At 40.0% G+C, this 19,932-nt stretch overlaps 1 protein-coding gene across 2 annotated transcripts in view; it reads left to right on the top strand.

The window, feature by feature from the left end:
- ankfn1b (ankyrin repeat and fibronectin type III domain containing 1b) overlaps positions 1-19,932 on the top strand; it is a 286,544-nt gene that overhangs the window by 60,825 nt on the left and 205,787 nt on the right. For both annotated transcript variants that reach the window (XM_015963362.3, XM_015963361.3), the window contains one exon: positions 10,973-11,154. In XM_015963362.3, the coding sequence (XP_015818848.1) occupies positions 10,973-11,154 (182 nt within the window). The remainder of the gene's footprint in view (positions 1-10,972; positions 11,155-19,932) is intronic.

The following is a 19,932-nucleotide window of genomic DNA, read 5'->3' as shown; positions in this document are numbered from 1 at the left end:
GCTCCCTTTATACAAGATGGATTTGAGTCTGTGAAAAGTTATAACATTAAGATTGTCTTCAGTTCAGGATCGACGGGCTGTTAAATATAACAACCTGGTGACCTAAACAATACATTTGGTCACATAATTTTACAGGTAATAATAAATATTTTTGAATGTTTAAATATCTGCTTTCCTATGATTGAAATACTTTTTGTATTAAAGATTTTTTGTGTGCAAAAATGCCATTCAGACAAATGTATGGATGCAAATAGCAAAACTAACGTGGTAGTTAAACCTTCTATGGGCAAAAAGTGATCATTTAATCCTTTGTGATGAAAACATTCGTCCAAAAGTCAACAGAGCCGTGTCCAGGACTTTTAAAATGGGGTGGCCCATGTGGGGCACTTGTTTATTCATGAGTGGCACCAATGGTTATGCTTATTTATTTATTTACACAAATCATTTATTTATTTATTTACTTTCTTGTGAATTTTTGAGTTTCATATTGCACAATCACCATTTTTTTCCCTCTTCATCTTCTACTTTTGTGGTGGTTAGCAAGTCACTTCTTGTTGCATTACTGTCACCAGCTGGAGTTGAGTGGGGCTCTAAATATTATGTATGTGAATATGAAAAAATACTAGATAAAATTAATACTACATACCTGGACTAGAAAACAAGGTGAAAGGTGCATGCAACCACACACTATTTTGGAATTTACAACCCAAGCCTTTTGTCGACAATGTAAAGTCAATTTAAACTCGAACTTGGTGGGGTGGCACCTGGGGTGGCCAATCAGATTCTAAGGGTGGCATGTGCTACCCCAGGCCACTCCCTGGACACGCCCCTGAAAGTCAACTTTTCAAATTTCTGAAGTTCTACAAAGAAAACCGTTATATGGCATCAGTGTCGAATTGTGATATTACACACCACTCCCACCAGTGCTTCTGCTCGTGAACTGAAATCATGTCCGTCAGATATTATATTATTCACTTAGAGCAGAAGTGTAAACGTGGGTGGACGAAGCACTAAGATTCTCTACGTTTGCAAATCCAGCATCTCTCACATCTTCACATTCTCTTCAGCTCATGCCAACCCTTTTCTGTCTCAGACTCTCCATTTTTCTTGCAGTCACTTTTATCACTCTCCTTTCTTCACCACCCTCCCATTTCAGCTTTAAGTCTCTGACATCAACAAAAGTAAACTCAAAACATTTACTGATTCATGAAGATTGTCTATCCTAACTGCATTCCACCTTTCTCTTGGTAACTTAAGAATTGGGATCAGTTGTGGCAACTGTTAGCTCAGACAAACAGATTTTACGATGGTGCAAATGTGCACAATACACATTTTAATGGGAGATATATCACATTTAATTCAATTCTTTATAGTGTATTTGTTTTGTTTAAAGAATTGTGCTTTTTTGTAGTTGAAAGCTAAAAGTATGGCAGTTTCTCAGTACTCAAGGACACTAGTACGTTCTTGTGTATTAGACACCACGAAGTCAATTCTACTGAGTATGAGAGGACGAGGACAGCATTTGGAACAGAACCGTACTTCGTTCTGTCACGGCTACTATTAAACAAATGACTTTGCATAAAAATAAAAGTCTAGTTTGTTCCTTAAATAACAAAATACCAACAAAAACATACAATTTATATAACATTTGGTCCACTTTTGATCAAAATACCAGCATTTCCAGCTGTTAAACAAATAAAGACTTTTTTTTTCATCAAAATAGAGCTTTTATTTTGACAGTGGGTTAACTAATTAGCATTTTGAGGGATTGTGAAGAGTAAAACTCAAATATACACAGCAATTTTTACAGGTTACACACAATTATTTACAAAAACCGACAAATTAATATTTCTTTATTAGAATTTCTGATATAAAACACTGTTGTTAAGAGCTTTTTCCTCTGCTGTTTGGAGTGTAACGGTTTGCGATAGTGGGATACTTTGCTGTCCCATGTCCGCAGAAGGAGGCATGAGGCATCCTTGGTACAATGGGCAGAGCAAAAACACATCTGGGAACTTGCCATGATGCGTATTTAGGATTTGAACAGTACTTTGGCCAGCATTGAGGCTGTTTCACAAGGACGTGAGTACACAAGTACAGATGAGTATGCATACTGGGAAACAAATCATGCCTGTTGACAATAAGAAGTTTTCATTCCTATCCCTAATGAATACAATTCTAGTTGCTTGTCTTTCAGATTTTAACAGAAGTAGGGGTGGGTGATCATAGCCTTAAATCTGAATGAAATATTTTATTTCTTATATTTTTACAACGAAATATGACGAAATTAAAGACAAAAGCATTGGAGCTGTGACAGCAACTTGCAGTTAGCAGCATTTATAATCCAAACATGCAGCATTTCTTTATGATTTGTTTTGTATGATGACAGTCTTACGTGAGCATAGTATGGAAGAAATACAGTCTCACCAGAATTAGACTATTTTAGACATATAATTTTTATTTTACAAAATTATGTATTTGAATTATTTAACTCAAAATACACCAGCAAAAATTTCATCCATCAAAATTATACTGCATTATTTAACTGTATTAAACAGAAATCAAATGAAGCATAAAAAGTTTGCTGTCAGCTTTACTTTTGTCACCTTCGTTCACCTGAGTATGCTAATCACTGCCAGCGTAGCTGCCCCTCTGTCAGTACCGTTACATGGTTTGTTATCGCTACCGTATGTCATCAGCAACATCTCTTTTTTTAAAGCTGCTTGTGTTCATTTCATGGTGCATTACCATTGCTTACTGACACACATCTGGTCATAAGGACTGAAAAAAATTCACATTTATATCAAACTTATGGTACATTTTTATAAAGCCTGTTCTAAATGCAATATAAATGTAAAAATACTTTACTTTTAATTCACTCAGTTCTACAGTTGATAGATGTTTAAAAAATACTTTTAAATGTTCTACTTATTCAGATGTATGCTTTTCTAGAGGAAAGAAGCAAACATTCATCTTCATGTTTGCAGCCTTCAGCCAGCATACATATCTCGTTTCATAAAGCTGTAATGACTGATAAGATGGTCAGCCTACAGTAAATGTGATGGAGGATCACTGATGAACAAGTTAAAATTCATCCTGTAAGGTAAATGGAATCAGTCTGCAGGCCTTTTGCTTCCATCAGCCTTGACTCACTCAATTTATTTAGTTTATTGACTCCAGTGTCTGCTGAATGACTAAGAGATAAAGACAGTGATTAATCCTTGCTCTCACCGCTCACTCTCTCTCTCTCCATCGCACAAGAAACGTAACTCTGTTGTGTAGATTTCTCCTCTTGAGACCCCATAGTGCAGAAGGTTATTTAATGTTAGAAAATATATTATGCAAAGGCCATTTAAGAAATCAGCAGTTTAACTGAATTCAGTTGAATAGATTATTGAATGCAGCAATACTTTGCAGAAGGAGATGCACTGAGCATCTTCTTTCTCTGCAGGACTGGAAACATGTTTGCTGCCAGGATAGCTGGTCAATCCAAAAAAGCAGCTTGAGGCCTGGTCAGTAGTTGAATTGTTTTGCAAAACCAACAAGATGTCAGGATTGAAAAATGTCTCGACACTTGCACGCTTTCACCAGGGATTTGCTCGTTATACTTTTAGCCACAAAATGGGTCGCTAATACAAACAGCTGCTCTAATGTGTCATTTCTGGTAGAGGGGAAGCAGCAGATTTGAGCTCACAGCGATGGCTAGACTGAGCAGAAGCTTTTTACCCAAAATAAAAAAATCTTCAGTGTCAGTCAAGTAGAAGCAGGGTATCCGCGGGTCCTTAAAAATTCTTAAATGTGCTTTTCCAAATTTAAGGCCTTGAAAATCCTTAAAAATGACAAATAATCCTTAAATACAGTTTCCAAAGGTCTTAAATTACCAAAGACCCAATAAACAAGATTATTTTATTGCTATAAAATTTTCGTGAATTTCTAGTTAGTGTTCAGCATTTTTTGTGTATGATAGTGGCGTAAGCAGAACTGCACACATTCATTTGGTTGTGAAAAGGGACTATTTTTAGATAAGCACAGTAGTTGGTTAAGCTAGTGGGAGCTTGCGCCATGGGGAAGTGCAAGTTTAATGGTAACTGGATGGCTAATCACGCGTTTGTGACGTGGTTAGCACCGGTTCCAGGCAATAGCTGGAAATTATAGCTTAAATGTAATTTAAATAAAAGCTTAAATTTAGTTAAGTGGCCTTAAAAAGCCTTAAATTTGGCTTCCTTAAACCTGCAGTTACACTGAGAAGGAATGTAGCCTAAAGACAGAAAAAGACCACTCTTGAGGTCTAAAAAACAAAGTCTTTCACCAGCCTATCGGCTGTCGTGTCAACACTTTTACACACTCAGTGTTTTCACACATCACCATAGCACCATCATGAACCATTTTTGCTTTCTGCTGGGCTGTCTGTCTTTCTGAAGAAATCCCATTCATATCTTGTCATATTTTGATTCTCTCCGGCACACATGCTCGCCAAACAAGAAACACATCTCTTTCCTCAACTGCAGCATGACAGATAACACTACAGAAAACATGTTGAACACTTGATCCTTACAACTCTGGCTAAGTCATCTATAGCATAGATTGCTGCTGGAAGGGGGGGGGGGGGGGCTCTCCACTCCTGTTGTTTTGTCTCCTGTCATCTTTTACCCCTCTTTTTGTAGTCGCTAAGCAACAGGTTTGTTGGACAAACAAAATCCAAATTGTCAGAGTGGCCTGGGCCAGCAGTTTGTGTTGGGAGGTGGTGGGAGGCCAGCAGTGGTATCTGTGCCAAAGTGTTTACTGGTGGACTTTAAGGTATTTCACCCCAAGACAACTACAAGCTGTGTGTGTGTGTCCCCGTTTGTAATACAATCAGAGTGTTTGCGTGCACGTCAGCATAAAACACAATTCACATTTAGGGGGTTGTAGATTTATTTTTATTTTTTAATCACATTCAGGGATTCTCTGGTCCCAAGTCAAATTTGCACAACTTCCCATCCGCCCACGTTTTCTATCAGGTTTTAGTTTAATAGCTGGTAGTAGGTTGAGATTATTACGATGCTTTGGAGACTTGCAGGTGTGCTGACTTATAACCTGCTGTTGGTTTACCTAATGGGTCCCTGGTGAAAAATAAGTCTCAAATTCATCCTGCAGCAATGCCAGAGGAAAGAGAGGATCTGAATTATCTAGCTTTGTTTTGCATGCATATACAGTTGTGCCAATAAGTTTACACACGCTGGTCAATTAATGTTTTTTTTTTGTCATTTCTCAAAGATTATGTATGAAAACAAAAACTTTTGTTCGCTCATGGTCAGTGATGTTGTGAAGGCATTTATTCTGAAAACAATGTGTGAATTCACTTCAAATCACCATAACATAAAATACCAAAATGACCCTGTTGAAAAAGTTTAAACACTTCAATGATTTTGGCCTGAAACCTTCACTCAACTTCACACAAATGAGTTTGAATCATTGCTAAAGGTAACCATCCTCACCTGTGATCTGTCTCGTTACAACCAGTGTCATTATAAAAGGTGTGAGTTTTTGGGGTCCTGACAAACCTTTGCACCTTCCAGAACTGCACTGACATTTCCAGTTTTGGAGTCATGGGGAAAACAGAAGCATTGTCCCAGGCTCTAAGAGAAAAACTGATTAAACTCAATTAAATAAGAAAGGGATATGAAAATATATTCAAGGTAATAATAATACCAATAAGTAGTTTTTAAACTCAGCTAGAGAAGTGGAAAATTTGGGTTTCTGTTGAACCACGGTCAGGTAGACTAACAAACATTTCTGCAACACCATGTAGAAAAATTGTTTGTGATGCAAAAAAACCCTCATAACTTCTGCCGACATCCAGAACTCACTCAAAGTGTTGTGGTTGCTTTAAGAAGCACAACAAGGGTGCGCTTGAAGAAAAATGGGCTGCTAGGCCAAGTTGCCAGAAGAAAGCCATTGCTATACAGTACAAAGACCACAAAGCATCTCGCTTACATTATGCCAAACGACACAGAGACAAGCCTCAACATTTTGGAACCAAACCATTTAGAGTGATAAGCCCAAATTTGAACTTTTTGGCCAAAACCATAAATGTTGAGTTTGTAGAGGAGTCAACGAGGCCTATGATGACAAGTGCACCATTCCTACTGTGAAATATGGAGGTGGTTCACTGATGTTTGGGCGATGGTGGCACAGGAGTTAAGTGCTCGACCCGTAATCGGAAGGTTGCAGGTTCGAGCCCCACGCAGCCTGTCGCTGTGTCCTTGAGCAAGACACTTAACCCCCCTTGCCTGCTGGTGGTGGTCGGAGGGACCAGTGGTGCCTGTGTACGGTGGACTTGCCTCTGTCAGTGTGCCCCAGGGTAGCTGTGGCTACAATGTAGCTCATCACCACCAGGATGTGAATGTGTGTGTGAATGGATGAATGACTGATTGTGTTGTAAAGCGCCTTGGGGGGATTCTAGAACTCTAGAAGCCGCTACATCAAATACAGGCCACTTACCAAGGCACTGGAGACCTGGTCAGAATTGAGGACAAGATGAATTTAACAGCTTATTAATTAATTAACTACTGGAGGAGAATTTGCACTCATCAGTCCAAAAGCTGCAAGGGATGGGTACAGAATTCAGTATTTTTAAGGCACTGATCGAATTCCGTGGTACCTACCGAGGACCGCTTCACGTGATATGAAACAGTGCCTTGTTTTGGTACCTGTCCTTCAGTAAAGAGAATTTGTGAGACAGCGGTACTGGTATCGATTCCTAGGTATCGGGAATCTGTACTTTTTTGATCCAAATGTAGAAGGTACCATCCCTAAAAGCTGCGCATGGGTCACACTTGGATGTTCCAAGAAGGACATTGAGCAGCCATCTCAGTCTCCTGGTCTCATTGTCATTGAACCACTGGGGAGAGAGTTAAATTGTTCATGACAGACGGTCCATGAATTTACAGGACCTAGGAGGATTTTTGCCATGAATGGGCAAAATTTACCATTAGATTATATACAGAACCTTCTCCACAATAACCACATCCAAGCAGTCATTGATGCTAACGGGGGTCATACACGCTGGTATTAGGAACTGGATTGTGTAAACTTTCCACATGGTCGTTTTGGTAGTTTTTTTTGTTTTGTTTGAAATTAGTTCACACAGTTTTTCCACAATAAATGGCTTCACATCACTGACCGTGGAAAATGTTTTTTGTGTGTGTGTGAGTTTTCATTCATCTTTTTTTAGAAATGCCCAAAAAAAAAAATCCATCAGGGTGTGCAAACTTAGCTCAACTGTATTCAAGAGTAATATTTAATTTGTTTAAAGTGAATTACTCCTTTATTTTTGATGTATTCATAGTTTTTTTCTATAGTTTCATGAGTACTTTTCAGAGTTACACATAAAGCTGCAGATCAGTTTATTAAATGAATGATGGGACCTTTTAGCTACAAACAGGAAGGTAGAAGCAACTTCTGCTTTCTGCTCCAAGCGTCCAGCATCAATAACAGATCCCGAGATAACAAATGCAAAACATTTCAGTGTTAGTGAAATGACACATGGCTGTTTTACTTGTAATTTCATCTCCTAAATGTAACTCTCAAGGCCAAAGACCTTATCAGAAATAGTCAAAACACATCAGCTAGTGTTTTCTTTGCTGATTTTTCCTTTCTCAATCACAAACCTGTCATTCAGCAGTCTAGAGGTCAGGCGTTTACAGAGTACACTGTTGTTTGGAAGTCTGTCTTCATTTTAAGCACATAGGGTTCGGTGTTGTTCAGCGTTCATCTTCCTGTCCAGTTTCAAGAAACATTAAATGCACTAAAGAATCAAGAACATTTTGTGAAACCAATTTTCAGCATTATCCCTTCATAGGGCCAACATCTATATTTAGACACTTTCACTCACATCTTATATGATGTAGATGTGTCTTTTCACAGACTCCTAGAATGATAGGATTTCACCCAAACAATCATCAGAGATCAAACTGGTCACAGTTCAAGCCATGCGTCATTCCACCAATCAGCACAGGGCTATGACGCACCAAGTATTGGTGTGTCTGCAGGCCAGAAAACTGCTCGGTCTCCTCTTGCGTTTACAGTCAGATCTCTAAAACTAACAATGTTGGGTGACATTGAAAGCTTTCACATCATAAGCTTGACTAGTTGTGCTAAATAAGGATATATGTGTTGCAGGGGTGCACCGATACCAATACTGGTATTGGTATCGGTGCCGATATCGGTATCAGTGCAGATACCAATACCAGTATTGGTATTGGTAAAAGCTAACCAATACCAGGAACCAATACAATGCAGTTGCTTCAAAGTGGCTTCACTGTAACTTGTCATTTCTGTTCACCGAATATTTTGGTTTTGTGATAATTTCTATTCATATATTTAACTTTTTATCTACCTCACAATCTTTTCCTGTTGAAAGCAGGGAAGAAAATAAAACCTGTATTCCAGTTTATTGCTTTTTTGTGTGTGGTAGAAGTATCGGTATCGGTAATTGGTATTGGCGAGTACTCAGATCCAAGTATCGGTATCGTATCGGTTTGGAAAAAACTGGTATCGTTGCTAGGGCTGGGGGTAAACGATTATTTTTAAAACGATTATTCTGACGATTATTTTATCGAATAGTCGACTATTCTAATGACTATTTAGAAAATTAATCTAATGATTATTTTTCTATTGCACAATTAACAAAAACCAGAAAATCTCAAATTAATTCCTCAAAAAAATTGATAAATTCTTACTGTAAGAGAATAAACACTACAGGCCTTCCATTTTGTATAACACTGCGTTTATTGTGTTGGTTGGTTATGTTCTGGTGATGTGTAGAACTTGGGAGTGCAGGCTGCTGCCTGAGAGGTGGTAGAAGATGGAGTGTCTCCATGCTGCTTTGTTTTGGTCACTTTTGTGCGTGAGGCGAGTGGTCTTACGGGTTAAACCAAACTCAGGTGATGTTTTACACTAAACCAAAAACCCACATCACTCTAAATGTAATAAAAGGGAGATCTACGCCACAAAAAAGATGAACTCTAAACCAAAACGTAACAGCTTATCCCAACGCAAGAAGCTGTTAGCGAAGATGCTAACAGTAGCTTTACCAACATTAAGTTCAAGTTACCAAGTTTAAATAAACCAAAAACACCCAGCAGAAAACAGACCAGCACGGAGGAGAGACTGCTACCACCAAAACAGCTCTCCTAATGTCTGAAAGAAGCTCCTTTATGAAGGGAGAAGCGCTCCCGGTGATTTTCTACATCTGCGATAGACACGAAGCAGCGCATCTGACCCCGGAAGTTGTTGTCCGTTGCTGGGAGACGAAGGGGCAAAACAGGAAAATAATCTAGTAGTGGACGGACGTTGTTCCGGGTCTTCGGTATTTGGCGGAGATGTTAGTGAAGGCGGAGAAGAGGGCGAACTAGAGGAAAAACAGGCAGACTCCTCCTCTATTTACAAACTCCTGGGGATGCAACAAGTGGGCGCGGTGCGTCGACTTCCGGATCTAACGTCGACAAATTTTTAGAATCGAGCCGTCGACTTCGTCGAGGCTTCGCTACAGCCCTAATCGTTGCATCCCTAATGTGTTGTAAATGTTAATGAAGTTGGTGAAATCTTAGCATGAAAATCTAAGCTACCAAATTTGAACAAACGCCCTGAACAAGTAAAAGTGATTCTGCATATTCCATCTTTCAGTTCTTTTTAAAACACAGAAGAGGTTTATTTACCACCATCGGCATCAGCCTGATGATGTTTGCAACTGCAAACGAAACGTTGCAGGTAAATAAACCTTTTCTGTGTTTTAAAAAGAACTGAAAGATGGAATTTGAAACTTAACACAGCAAGAACACACCAAAGATGATTCTGCACATTTTTAGGTAAAATTTGTTGTTTTTAGACATTATCTTCATAATCTTTGCAGTTTCAAACTAAGATTTCTATGGGAAATGGTGGATTGCAGTTATTGTGCCAGTCAATCTCGCCGTCAGTGATGATGAGGAGGAGGAGCAAGATGACTTTGAGGCAGATCCTCAAATATATAAAATTCTAAAATATTCTAATGATCTGCATTTTATCAGAAATTATATATATATTGGTCAATAACTTTCTAAACTATTTTACAGTAATCAGTTTTTATTAAAATATGCTATGTTGTTTAACAATTGTGGCATATTCTGATTATTCTACAAAGATATAATGTTCTAAAATTAGCTAGATTGTTCTAAAGCCTCTTTTAATCATCTATATTGATAAAATCATGTTTATTTGGGGGGGGGGGGGGGGGGGGGTATTTTACCAGAACAGGGCCAGTATCCATATATGATCACTTTGTTTGCTCTGATCTTCTACATGAAAATAAACATATTTGAAAATTGTAAAAACAGAATAATGCTTTTGTTTTAAACCACAGTAACACCCTGGGGTCTGAAATTTAAACTTCTTCAATGAGTGCCTTATAAAGCATTATCAGTGTTGCTTGTAAAAGAACGAGGCTTCGTCCAGAATGGTGAAGGTGTAAAGATGAAAACTCATCTCCAGAGGCCTCCTAAATCGGATTAACAAAGCTATAAATAACATCATGTGTGTTGCAGCATTTGCTAAATGCGTTACCCTGATTGTGGCTATTGATTTCCACTGTGGGTCGTTTGGTATTGACTCCTGTGATAAATCAGTAGTCGTGTCATAGATGACCCTCAGCCTGACTATGCTGAGGTGGAAGTAATTTAGCCATTGATCCATAAAACTATGCATTTGTGTGTGCGTGTGTGTGTGTGTGTGTGTGTTTGCGTGCGTGCGTGTGTGTGTCTGTGTGTTTGCGTGCATGCGTGTGTGTGTGTGTGTGTGTGTGTGCCCATTTGTAATATAATCAGAGTGTTTGTAGAGTGTTTTAAAGCAGATATTCTCCCAAATATTTACTTCTTGCATGAACACTTTGTTTAGATTTATTTATGTCGCTCAGGTGATTTAATCTAATAAGATCTTTATGCAATTTATGCAGGTCTCTGGAAAGGAAGCTGCAGAGACCCCTACTGGCAAAGTCTCGCACTCTACCCAGCATCCCCCAGTCTCCAACAGTCTCCAGGGTTCACCACTCTGATCTCATTGGTGGGAGTCCTCCTCGCAGGAAGAACCCCACTTCTGCTACCAGCCAATCAAAAGGCTGCACTCTGCCTCCTGCAGGTAAACACTAAAATGAAATACATTAACCTTGTCAGAAAATTCTCAAATCAACAGCACAAAGTCAGCCAGTTACCAAAATGTCTAAAAGTGTTTTCAAATTCCTCGCGATTCACGGGGTCGTATTCTTGTGTGTAAGATAAACACACTGTCACAGTAGTCATTGCTGACATCTACGCATCTGGAACCTTTCACACTTTACTTTATATGAGACAGGTAGGGAGACAACTATGGACTTGTCAGCCTATTAAACTGATATGAGGCACAAAGAGAATCAGGCATTCCAGGAACTTCATGCGGGCTTTCATGTGTCGTGTACTGAGGAGAGTCTTGCGAGCAGCTTCTTCACATTCAGCTGCAAACTGCCCCAGCAAAAGCTGGAGATCAAATTGATGATGCCAACTGGACCACATCATCTGCAAAAAGCAGATACCTGATTCTTAGCCTACTAAACAGATCAACGTAATGAATGTAACACCTTGGCTGGGCCTAGAAATTCTGGTCATAAAAGTTCTGAACAGAATCGGTGACAACAGGGCAGCCTTGGTGGAGTCCAACTCTCACCAGAAATCAGCTTGACTTACTGCTCGCAATATGGACAAAGCCCTGACATCTGTCGTAGAGGGGCCTAACAGCCCATATCAGGGTCCCCTGAGGGACACAGTTGAACACCTTCTCCTTATCCACAAAACATATGTAGATCAGGTGGCTGGACTCCCACCCACCCTCCAGGACCCCCTTAAGGATATAGAGCTGGTCCAGTGTTCCACAGCTGAACGTGAAAATAGTCTTCTACCCCTATTTCCTACATTAGCTGCCGATAGAAAGAAGACAGAGAAATGCTCAAATCAGACAAAGCCACACAGATCTACATCACACTTTAAATTTGCATTCATGGTCTCACTCCTGTCGGCTCATGATGGGGAAGACTGTTGTTGATTTAGCGTCCAGCGGAGGACAGAGCACATTTCAGCTAGTAGAAACTAATCGTTAGCATTAGCAACATGGCAGAACTCCTCCAGGCTTGTGCTACTTGTGGAGATAAAACCTTAACATTGCAAAGCAAACAGTCAGTGGTAGATTTGCAATGCTGTTAGCCAATCAGAGGCAAGATGTCAGAGGAATTACAGGAAATAATGAGTAAGGCTACAAATCCCTCTGTGTTCTGCTCCAACAAACTTCTACTTCCTGAAACAGGAGCGACAGAACCCCCCCCCCCCCCCCCCCCCCCACACACACACACACACACACAGAAAACAACTTGTTAATACATTCTTGAGATTAGGGATGCACGTTTTCCAAAATTTCTTTAACCGGTCACTGACGCCCCTTAACGGTTAATGACAGGTTATCCGGACACCAACCAACATCCAACCTCATTTCTTCTTCTGCGGTTGCCCAGTAAACATTTTGATGGTGTGCTCTTGCACCGTCTAGTGGCAGAAAATGTATTACACCCCAGCGCGACAGACAGACTAGAAGCAAATAACCGGTCAAAACTATTTTACCTGGTTACATTAACGGCAATTACATCCCTAGAGATCACGGCAGATTTAATGAAAATCAACAAGTGAGGGTAACAATTGCTATTGGCGAGGACTGTGGGCATTGGGGAGGAGACAGGATGATGACATCAGAGGGGATTGGGAGATACAATCATCTTGGGGTTATGTAGAGAATGGAAAATGTAGATGTAAAAGCACTTCAGTAGTTTGGAATATGTTGGAAGATATGGTTATCTATGTTTATTCTGCAGGGTTTCACATTTATTAAAAGACATAATTTTGGTAAAATTATTAGGAAATGAAAAGACAGAATATAGGAATATCGAATTTTAATTGTAATGGTTTAGCAAATATTTCAAAACGGAAAATAATCTTCTCTTGGCTAAATGAGAAGGGCGATACCCAAATAATCGGTTTACAAGAAACACATTCGGTATTGGAAAGTGAACTGAAATGGAAATCTGAATGAAGAGGAGAAATATATTATGTCCATGGGCTTAGCAATAGTAGAGGTGTTATGCTTTTGTTTAAAAGGAATATAGATTATAAGGTCCATTCATTTGGTAAGGATGGTAATGGCAGATGGATTGTTTTGGAAATAAAATGTATATTATTCTAATGAATATATATGCACCTAATGAAGGCAGTCCAGAGTTCTTCAGAGAAATTATGCACTATTTGGATTCTATGAAGATGGATCAGATTGTTATGACTGGATAGTTTATTACAGTCTTAGATATCCAAAAGGATTGGGATGAACTACATACAATCAATAATTATCCACAGGCTTTGAAAGAAATTCAGGTGTTGGTGGCATCATTAGATATGATTGATTATAAGGGCGCAATTAGGTATACATGGCAGAGAGGAAGACAAGCCAGTAGAATTGATTGTTTCTTAATTTCCTTCTTCCTTGTATCATGGACTTTAAATTGCTTTATTGACAGGACAATGAACTCAGATCATTGTTTGGTTACATTTCAAATTGATAACTATCAATACACTAAGGGGTGTGGATATTGGAAATTTAATAGACCTTTGCTGAATGAAGACTTTCCTCAACAGCACGAGGACATTAAGGAATTCTTTGAATTTAATTCACCTAACGTGGGAGGCCTATAAATGGTCATTTAGAAGTCACGCCATTAGCTGGGGTTCAATTATTAAAGGAACAGATCTTAAATAGGAAAATGTTTTATTTGAAGAAATTAAAGTCTTGCAGGAAATATTAGATAGGAATTATAAGATTGAAACTGAAATATTCATAAAAAGGAAACAAGATAATTTGGAGAATCTTTATTATGAACAGGGAAATACAATTATATTTAAATCATCATAATTTTTTAAGGCTAAGTCAGAGGAATTGTACCAAAAAGATGCTATTACTTAGAAGCAATAGATTAATAACTAATTCACAAAAGATCTTGTTGGAAGAAGTGGAATACTTTAAATAACTATATTGCAAGGATGAATATTTAGATCCTTCATAAACTTTGATCAAAGAATTCCTTCCCCAGCCTAACATTTATAAGACTGACAATGTAAAAAAAGCTCATTGTGAGGGTGAACAAGAATTATTTGATGTAATTAATTCATTCTCATCTGGGAACTCACCATCACTCTTCCTTTGATAAAATTAAAAGGCCTTTGTTGGCATCGTTTGTATTTTCATTCCAATAAGGTATATTGTCAAATTCTCAAAGAGAAAGGAATTATTTTGTTATTATTAAAACAAAATGCAGATGGGAACTATAAAGATCCAACCTTTTTAAAACATTGGCGACCCTTGACTCGCTTATGTTGTGATACTTGCATTCTTGCTAAATGTATTGCAACAAGAATTACAAAATATTTATATTGGCAATATTATAAATACAGATCAAGCCAGATTTATTAAGAGTAGGGATAACTTGAGGCAAATATTGGACACAATACATTTTTATGAACTGCATAAAGAATCAGGTTTATTATTTATAGTGGCTTTTGAAAAGGCCTTTGATAAAGTTGCCTTTATTTAAGGATGCAATCGAGGCATAGTTGAATTTCAAATATCATCCTTCAGAATTAGTTTATGATATTCAAAGTCAGATGTTGTGGTTGAATTCAAATATTACAATTGGTAATGGTAAATGGTAAATGGGCTGTATTTGATATAGCGCCTTCTAGAGTCCTGGAACCCCTCAAGGTGCTTTACAACACAACCAGTCATTCACCCATTCACACACACATTCACACACTGATGGTGATGAGCTACAATGTAGCCATAGCTGCCGTGGGGTGCACTGACAGAGGCGAGGCTGCCGAGCACATGCGCCACCGGTCCCTCCGACCACCACCATCAGGCAACGTGGGTTAACCCCCAAATTCCACTACCTCCGCTCCGCTGCGCTCCGCTCCGACACGAACGCCGGAGCAAAATCGGTCCCGTTCTAGTCAATCAGAGCAATTCCACTACTGCGGCCGTGCTCCGGCAGTGCGGCGCCGTGCGGCGCCCTCTGTTCCGGCGTCCGGCAAAAATAGAATCGATCCTATTTTTGCCGGACGCCGGAGCACCTCCGCAGTAAATGGACAGAAATCACAACGGCCCAACAGGAAAAGGAGCAAGCACATCTTCCGTTTTTCACAATAAATCGCTAAACAAAAGGCGTTTTTTGTTTCATATGCACAGGTTTAACAACTTTTAACAACTATCAATGGCGGCTGAAGTTTAAATGCACAAAAATAAGCCATAAATACAGTTGCCACTATCAAAGTAGTCACACTTTGTTGATCCAAACACTGCTGATCTCTCAACACAATGATGGGCAGATTAAACAGCTCATTTCCGATGCTTCTCCCGCACAACGGGTGTTTGGATCTAACTTCCGCGTTTATTGCTCGGACTGTATCGCAAGATCTCGAAAATCCCGCGCATGCTTGTTTGCCCCCCTCAGGTCTCCGCACCGGAGTGGAGCCGTTGTAGAGCGGGTACCAGTAAAAATTGAGTTCGGAAGCGAGCGGCTGCGGAAGGCGGGGGCGGACCGGAGCGGAGGTAGTGGAATTTGGGGGTAAGTGTCTTGCCCAAGGACACAACGACAGCGACATGCAGTAGGAACTAGGAAATATGAAATACTAGAACCATTTTATTTTAATTTGATTAAACAGATTTTTTCCTAATGTTGTTGGCATTTTCCCACACACAGTTAAACAAAACAATGTTGATTGAGGTGTGTGTGTGTGTGTGTGTGTGTGTGTGTGTGTGTGTGTGTGTGTGTGTGTGTGTGTGTGTGTGTGAGAGAGAGAGAGAGATAGAGAGGGAGAGAGCGAGAGGGAGAGTTAAAATAATAAAAAAAAAAATAAAAACCCGACTGGAGTGGAGCCAGTGACCGAGGCAGCGCGAGCCGTTTTCAGCTCTGTCTTGTCAAATGCTCCACGTACGTTATGTAACGTGAGGAAGTATGGGTTTCTGTGCCAAACGTCGTATTTGCCCGGCTGGGTCAAAGCTGGGTCACGCAGCACCTTCACCCACAGATTAAGACCTAAGCCGCCAGCAAGTCTGAAGGACTCCACAACATCCAAACACCTTCCAGAAGACAGAGTCTTAAGCTTTCTTTATTTTATGAATGTTCAATTCAATTTCAATTCAAGTTTATTTATATAGCCCCAAATCACGACAAGAGTCGTCTCAAGGCACTTCACATAATAAAAATTCCAATTCAGGTCAGTTCATTAAGCCAATCAGAAATAATGTTTCCTATATAAGGAACCCAGCAAATTGCATCAAGTCACTGACTAGTGTCAGTGACTATACAGCAATCCTCATACCAAGCAAGCATAAAGCGACAGTGGAGAGGAAAACTCCCTTTTAACAGGAAGAAACCTCCAGAGGATCCTGGCTCAGTATAAGCAGCCATCCTCCACGACTCACTGGGGATCGAGAAGACAGAGCAGACACACATACACACACACACACACACACACACACACACACACACACACACACACACACACACACACACACACCCGGACAAGTAATGTGTCTACAGTTATATTGTGATGTCTTAGTAAATATTCTATTTGGTGAAAGATAAACTTTATTGTATTTATCCTAGTGGATCTATAATTAAACAGATAAACTAGTATTAGCACATCAAAAGTCAAGGAAACCAAAAAGTTATTATCAGGAGAGAGAGAATGTTTAAGTGGTTAGCAGCAGTGTGCTAGTCGATGGCCCCCTCCATGAGGCCACCACAGCTCAGCAGAACGTCATTGTCGCTTCTTCTGGGGAGAAAAACACTTACAGAGAAAATAAAGTTAACAGCTGAAATTGCACAAAATAGTACAGTTAAAGAGCAGACTGTAGAAGAAAGCAGTAGAGTGTGAGAAGTGGTCAGTGTATCCTCCAGCAGTCTAAGCCTATTGCAGCATAACTACAGAGATAACTCTGGATAATCTATCCTATTTAGATGTAGGCATGTTGGAGGCAGGGCAAGGGAGAGCCGTCTTTACCGACTGTACACTCCACCTCCCTGTACTCCCCCACTTGTCCAGATTTAGGCTAACATCAGATTTTAACCATAGGCCCTATCAAATAAAAATGTTTTAAGCCTATTCTTAAAAGTAGACAAAGTGTCTGCCTCACGGACTAAAGCTGGGAGCTGGTTCCACAGGAGAGGAGCCTGATAACTAAAAGATCTGCCTCCCATCCTAATTTTAGATATTCTTGGAACCACCAGTAGGCCTGCAGTCTGAGAGCGAAGTGCTCGGTTAGGAACATATGGAACAATCAGATTCCTAATGTATGATGGACCTTGATTATTAAGAGCATTATATGCGAGAAGAAGGATGTTAAATAATCATTTGATCACTTTGCTCATTATAAATGTATTTTAATCAAATGAATGATTATTATGCTTTGGGTAATCATAATGAACTATAATGAATCAGTATACTTAATTAAATAATGTTTTTGAAGATGTTTAGCGATGACCTTCACACCTGCTCATACAGGTCCGTATCCGCAGTAACTTCAAAACACATTTGCTCTGACGCACAACAAGTTTGCTTTGGGAAGAGAAGTTTTTCGGTAAGGTGATAGAACAGAGAGTGAGAACAGAATGAAGAGAGCAGAAGTGCGGAACGAACGCCATGGGGAAAGGAGCCCTGAGGCTCCTTTTCTCCCACCACGCTATTTCTGTCAAGCCAGACAGAATAGCTGAAATGCAACCCGCTAACGCAGACTCGTCCCAGAGTCTTTTGATTTCTGAGTTAATTTAAACATGAGAAAGCGCCTCTGCAGAAACGCTTCAGCAACGTGTACCGAGGTCAACTCTGGACTGGACGGTCGCACACCTTCGTCTTCTCTGTCAGCCAAGGTGTCATCTGGAGAAACATCCTCCTTCCAGGTCCGGATCTAAAAGAGGGTCCTAAGTCCGGTGAGGCAGAACACGACCAGATAGCGTTCTGATGCTGTTTTCTAATAAGAACTAAAGTTTAATTGCAAAACATCATTTTTCACTCAGTTCACCTTACCTCTCCCTGAAGCAATCTCAGACACCTGCATGCACGCATTCATAATCCCATCATCCTCAATCTTAGCACATCCAACACAAGGTCTATTTGAGCAAGCTTATAATATCAACTGTTAAAGATTGTCCAAAAAGGTTGCCAATGTTGAATGTTTTTCCTATGATTGTCATTTCAAATCATTAGTTTAAATTGAAGAAATAAATCTCTTAAAATTTAAACTTGCCTTTTCATTGAACTGAAACACAGACAAACGGATATGATCGTCAGTTTATCGATGAAAACAACCTTTGAGTCTTCTTCTCTCTATAACATTTGGTTATTAATTTGTTAAAGTTAATATTCCAGATTATTATGTAGAATGGTTCATCTTTCATAAAAGAGCCAAGAACCATTACGCTACATATTTGGCGAGCCAACCCGACTTCTATATCTGCGATATATCCATCCTAATCCATCAACGAGCTAATTTTTAACAAAATTAATCGTTTTCTCTGTGTTTTACTTTGATGTCTTATTTTGAAAAACCGGAAGTTATTCCACACTAAAATCGTTCCTCTGGAGACGTCCAGGGAAGGATATTACGGTGGAATTTCCGATCTGAACTTTAACACCAAATCCACAGATCCTGTGAGTTTTCCATCCTCTTCCGTCGGTGAGTGAATGGGTGAGTTGTGTCTGTAACTGTATGTTGTCCGCTGTGATGAGACTAATGTCTCTGTAACGAGCTAACCGCTGGCCGCTTAGCTTAAAGGATTCACCTTCGCCGGGAAGTAAAACTGAATCTCAGAGTTCTCGGACAACCTCGGAACCCCTCCTTCAAACGGGCGGGTAAATGCAGGAATCGACACTGACTTTACAGCACTTCAGCTGGCGACATTGACCTCTGACCTAGGGATAGGTGATACACCTTCTAAGGGGAGGGCTCTAGTCAGTCTGTAACTTCTCTGGTTGAACCTGGTATTTCTGTTCCCGTGTGGGATCCTCCATCATGGGCCGAAAGTATTCCTGGCTTCAGTTTTCAGGACAGACCATGTTCCTTTCGCTAGCAACATGTCTGTGTCTGATTCTACACACGGCTGTGTTTGCTTTGACACCCGTAACACAACCATTCTTGCCTGAATCCTTTTCAGAACCTCCACATCTGAAACCTCCAGGTCTTTGGACATCTGAACACCTGCTCTTCCAGCATGATCCAGGTGGCAATGTGTGTCTTCTTGGTGAGCAGGCTCTTAAGAGCCTAAGAACTGCAGTTGTTTCTGATTTTCCTGTCTCACAGACACGGCATAAGTTTGAGAAACAAAAGGGGGGTGGAAAGCCTCCTCCTGATCTGCGAGCCTCGTCTCCTCATCTCCAGTTCACTCCTATTTCTGATTGCGAGAACTTTGCCTCTGATAAGCTGATAAACAAGCTTGAGCAGGTAAAATCAGGTTCTGATCTAACTACTAAACCATCCGCTTCGACCCAGTTCCGAACGGGGCCCACAGGTAATTTCAAACTCGTTTCCCTGTGGGTTCGTAACACCAGATTTAAACCATTTAATGACCCAATCGATTCTGACGCTGCACCCACCGAAATGCCTACGGCCGGTTCGTTTTGGGACCAAGAAAAGGGTGAACCTCCCCCTGATATAAGAGCTGTCTCTGATGTTAATTCATGTTTGTCTTGTGATGAATGTGTGTGTGGATGGACATCCCGACACCAGATCTCACACCGGCTTTATGAGTTTAACGTGTGGTTCTCTGTGGTTCTAATCATCAATCGTTTTCGG

This window comes from Nothobranchius furzeri, chromosome 16 (assembly GCF_043380555.1).
Source record: "Nothobranchius furzeri strain GRZ-AD chromosome 16, NfurGRZ-RIMD1, whole genome shotgun sequence".
In the NCBI taxonomy this organism is placed as follows: Eukaryota; Metazoa; Chordata; class Actinopteri; order Cyprinodontiformes; family Nothobranchiidae; genus Nothobranchius; species Nothobranchius furzeri.
Note: the sequence above shows the minus strand (reverse complement) of the source record. Positions and strands in the feature narration are given on the sequence as shown.